Source organism: Melospiza georgiana, chromosome 3, assembly GCF_028018845.1.
Source record: "Melospiza georgiana isolate bMelGeo1 chromosome 3, bMelGeo1.pri, whole genome shotgun sequence".
In the NCBI taxonomy this organism is placed as follows: domain Eukaryota; kingdom Metazoa; phylum Chordata; class Aves; order Passeriformes; family Passerellidae; genus Melospiza; species Melospiza georgiana.
In genome coordinates, this window is record NC_080432.1 from 64,056,329 (window position 1) to 64,061,150 (window position 4,822).

Sequence of the window (4,822 nt, forward strand, 5' to 3'; positions counted from 1 at the left end):
TCATAAAACCCCTTAGCGATGCCTTGCCCAAAGCCAGTGCTTTCTGTAGCTGCTGTTACTCAGGGGCCGCAGCCCTCAGTTTTACATAGAGTTGTACACAAATACACTCTACCAGTATGCCCATGGAAGTGCCTACTCTTGGAAAATCTTGCATGGAAGGATTTAATGTTGACAGACTTAAGTAGTGATGTCTCAACTGTGAAGAATCTGTTGTTTAACCAACTTTATGAAGCAAAAGTGCCTATCATTAAAGTGAGAGTATTCCCTTTGGTTTTAGAAGATCATTGAGGCTTTAAACATCTATGCAATTTGGTATGCACATAATTTGATAGTCTGTTTTACAAGAAGTTGATTAGAATCAGAAGAATCACCCTAACTCCCGCAGAAGAGGGCAATGAAATGTGCGCAGATCAAACAGCCTTAAAATGGAAAAAGGATTTATATAGTGGCAAATTGGGCAATGGCTCTTAAAACTACAGCTGTAGTCTTCTAAACACTCTTTTACGTTATTGGTGAGTTGGTAAGTTATGATTTACTGTCATTTGATGTAAAATTAACTGTCACAAAACATTAGCAATCACTGGCTGAAACCACAAGGCTGCTTTTTTAAAATTCTTGGTATTGAGTTTTCTAGGAATGGACTGTCACGGCCTGCACAGAGTGCGTTTTTGTCATCTCAGTTTTTCCCAGAAGCATACACTTCCTTCTTTTTACCTTTGCTAATACTTTAATATTTACCTTTTTTTCATCCCTAAACATGTTAGCTGCTTTGTGTCTGTAAGGCAAAGAAGGACAAGTATCACTTTCTCACCAGCTGGGGCAATCTTAGAAATAGTAATCACTTTAATTTCCCAGCTTGATTCAAAACACTGCTATTTACACTTCCATTGTGTGGTGATATCCTCCTGTTTACGTGACCAGGTTTAAAATTTAACTACATCCACCGTGCTGTTTTTCTTGCTAATTCAGAAGACAAGGATTAAAAAGTAAGCAAAAAGAAGGCTCAGTGGTTCTGCTCCTCTGTGGAACTCAGGAAGCATGGCTAAACAGGATTACATGTATTATTAGGGTCCCGATCCCACAGCCCTCACCAAACTAATAACTTGTGCAGGAGCTTTGCCAAAGGCCGAGTGAGGGCAGAAGGCAGCAACAGTTGGCACTTAATGTCAGCTGCCTTAAAATAATGGGCATTTTTCTCCAAAATATTTTAAGTAGACCTGTATGTATTTGTGTCAGTGGCTTCAGGTGGCAGCAATTCCTGGGGGAGGGGGGTCAGAGATGTCCCACTGTGGACTACTTCAATCATATATTCTCCTTCTCCTAAGCCACTGGAAATGAAATGAAACTGGTTCCAGTGTCATGCAGACCTGGATTGATGCAGCAATATCCTGTGTTACCCTGTGAGGTAAGAGAGAGGCAGAGGGTGACACCCACCACCCTCCCTCCCCACCTTACAAGCACTTTTTACATAGCTCTTCCAGGTGAGATAAAAAATATACAAAAGAACAAAGTCTACTATATAAATGAAAGCAGATTTATAAAATTACAAGTTTAATAGATAAATATAATAAATACTTTATGCATCATAACTCTGGACAACTACATTTAAAGCAAGTATGTTGGCAAGTCACAAAAAAAAGTTGCGCCCTCGGCAACTTTATTTTTCAGAAAACCACACTGACAGGCATATTACAATGTAACGCATGAGGCTTTATGCTGTATGTTCAAATCCCGCTCACCTACCGAGTTCACCATGACATATATATGGGTGTAGTGTACTTTCTATCTTGGAATGTCTTTTTGCACACCAACACGGTTGTACAGATAAGATGTTATGTTCTACTTACCAGGGACAGTGGGGAAGAGTTTTGAAGAAAAATACTGGTAAATGACTTCTAGAAAAACTAAAGCATTTCTTAACTTTTTATTGACATTGGCAAATTAAAATAGAATAAATTAACAATATTTTCTCAAAAAAATGTTTTGTACAAAAATACTGTCAAAATTTCCTGAAAAGCTTTCAACACAGTAGTATCTTTTCATGTACTGAATAAACTATATTAGCACAGTGTCAAAACGCTGAAGACAGAAACAAAATTAAAAAAAAAAAAAAATCTGTGAAATGTTTGCCACTAGTCAACATTCCATCCACACCATATTATTGTCTGTACATATGGGGGAGGGGGACTGGGTAGCAGACTTTTTAAGTAAGAGTATTACTTTTCCTGATCTGGAAAGGTTTGGCCCACATCTGTTAAGCTTCCAGTTTAGCGTATTCAGAAAAGAAAAAAAAAAATTAGTCTGCACTGCAATGCATAGTTAAAAATTAAGCAAGATGGCAGCTTTTGTGCAGTAGTATCTGCCCTTCAAAGTTCATGCAACCAACTAATGCAATTTTTTTCCCTGTTCACTCAGAATTTGAATGCAGTTCAAGTCACTGGAAATCATAGTTTACAAAATCCACAAGATTAAGCAATTTGCCAAGATTAATATCTAACAGTCCGGCACTGTGGGAATTCTGGGCATGTTACTGTGAGGAAATTAAGAGTGGGAGGTCGGGAGGGGGGCAACCAACATAAAAAGGCAGAGTTCGCTAGATATTATTACTACAGGAGGGGACGTGAGTGACAAAGCTACAAAAAGAAAAAAAAAAGTGGCACCGATTAAAAAAAAAAAAAAATTATACAAGCGCATAGTTGACTCTGCTTTCCAGATTCTCACCTTTTCAAGCCCTGAAAAGTGAGACACCGTGTCTAGGGGAATGTTTTCATTCGCACCGATAAAAGTCCTTTGTTTGTTTTAAATGAATCAGCAGCTCACCCTGCTGGGCTGCTGTTTGCAAACGAAGTCTGTCATGAAGTCAAACTCGTTCTGTCCCAACCACAGCTCGGGAAGCTCCTTGATGCGATCCAGCCCCATTTCGATGACTAAGGACATGAGGACCTCCTCGTCGATGAAGTCCGTGTCTATGACATTGGGCGGCAGCATTGCCGCGGGGACGTGGGGGACGGCGGGCGGCAAGCCGCTGCCGCCGCCGCCGCCGTGCTTGGGGTTGCAGTCCCTGAAATGCTGCTGGCTGCCGCCGTTCAGCTGGTGGCTACCGGCGTGCAAGTCCGGCATGTAGTGGCTGTGCGGGTACGGGTGGTGGCTGAAGTACTGGTTGTTCAGCTTCTGGAGCTGCATGCTGGCGCTCAGCTGCCCTCCCGGGCTGGCGACGGGGGGGGCCATGAACTGGGAGCCGCTGAAGCGGGCGGGGGGCGGCATGCTGCCGGCCGGGTGCCCTCCGCTCACGCTGCCCGGCCCCATGGCGTGCCTCACCCCGCTGCTCGCGTTCATACTCCCAGCTCCGTAATGTATATGGTCGCCCATCAGGGCGCTGAAGGCGTGCTGCTGCGGCGGCTGCTGCTGCTGGTGGTGGTGATGGGGAGTGGGAAACTGCCCCATGCCCATCCGATGCGCAGGGTGGTGGTGGAGCCCGCCGGATCCGTCGGGGAATCGCCCGTGGTTCATGGCCATCATGTGGTCTGCCATGGCTCACCTGGAAAGTTAGCGTGTGAATATATTAGGAAAATACACCCTCCTCGGACATCCAGCCGCCCTCTCCCGGACCAGCTGCATCTGCCTGGCCCTGGCAGAAATTACTTCGCTGGTCCTGCAGTCCTCTCTCTCTCCTTCCCGGTGGAGGGAATAATAATAATAAAAAAAATCTCCCAAAAATCTGCAGCGGCTCCACCGTGGAGTACAAAAGGAAAAATAAAAGGAGAGCCCGCGGAATGAGAATCCCGGTCCCCTCCGCTAATCCGGCGGGCAGCACGCATTCCCACTCCAAGTCGCGCGTACCTATCGGCGGGGAGCGTCGCATTCGGCCGCCGCCGCCGCCTCCCCGCACGCTCCGGAGCCGCCCAAGCCCCCCGGCTTCTCCCTCGAAGGCAGCGGATTCCCACGGCACTCTCGCTAACTTGAGCGGAACAAGCAAAGAATTGGCAAGTCCCACCTAGCCGCTGTCAGCAACTTTTGGAATCAAGTCCCAATTATTTTGGTGAAAACACGGTCATGAGCAGATAAGGACATGAAGCCAAGCAGCTGAAAAGCACCTTTCCTCGCGTGTTTATACAGTCACGTTTTTCCTGTTGCACACAAAAGGGACACCCGGCACCAGCCACGAGAACCGCCGCACTCACCTCCCGGCTTCTTTCTTCCTCTCCTTCAAAGGTGGCGGTGGAATCAGTCAGCGAGAGTCACCCAGCATAGAGAGGGCTGCTCCGGCTCCCTCTCCCCGGCGCTGACGTGACCGGCGCCGCGATCGCTGCCGCAGCCCCGGAGCTGGTTCTCGCCCCTCCGCGAGGCGCATCGGCACTTGCCAACAATGAGCTGTGTTCCTTACACGGCTTTGGCCGCGGCTAATATAGGATTTCAGAAGGGAGGAGCAAAACCCTTACAGGCAACCAGAAGTAAAACCTGGAGCAAGCGGGGCGGGGGGGGGGAGGGAAAAGGGGGGGAAGAAAAGGAAAAAAAAAAAAACCGAGCACCCAACACCCAGCGCGCGGGCGCAGGCAGCGGGGCACACGCGTGTTCGGCGACACGCGGGAAGGGGACACCGGCTCGGGAAGCACCGCGCACCCCTCGATCAGCGCCTCCCCCGGGAACAAAGCGGGGCTCCGCGGCGGGGCGGCGGGAGCGGCGCCCCGCGCACCCCCCGCACCCCGCCGCCGCTCTCCCGCCGCCCACGGCCCCGTCCGGCCCCGCGCCCCGGCATCGCCGCTGCCCCTTGCGCCCCGTCCGGTCGTGTCGCTGCAGCGCCGCGGCCGCCGACACGCGTGGG

The 4,822-nt window shown here is 48.9% G+C and overlaps 1 protein-coding gene across 1 annotated transcript; it reads right to left on the bottom strand.

The window, feature by feature from the left end:
- Positions 1-1,909: 1,909 nt before the first annotated feature.
- On the bottom strand, positions 1,910-4,406 carry CITED2 (Cbp/p300 interacting transactivator with Glu/Asp rich carboxy-terminal domain 2). Its single transcript, XM_058020587.1, has 2 exons — positions 4,182-4,406; positions 1,910-3,538 (listed from the first exon to the last, which is right to left on the bottom strand). The coding sequence occupies exon 2, from the start codon at positions 3,529-3,531 to the stop codon at positions 2,809-2,811; it is 723 nt and encodes a 240-aa protein (XP_057876570.1). The 5' UTR covers positions 3,532-3,538; positions 4,182-4,406; the 3' UTR covers positions 1,910-2,808.
- Between the last annotated feature and the right edge of the window lie 416 nt (positions 4,407-4,822).

Bases quoted from the DNA above. Each gene is read 5' to 3' on its own strand.
- CITED2 (XM_058020587.1), bottom strand. From the start codon at position 3,531: ATGGCAGACCACATGATGGCCATGAACCACGGGCGATTCCCCGACGGA.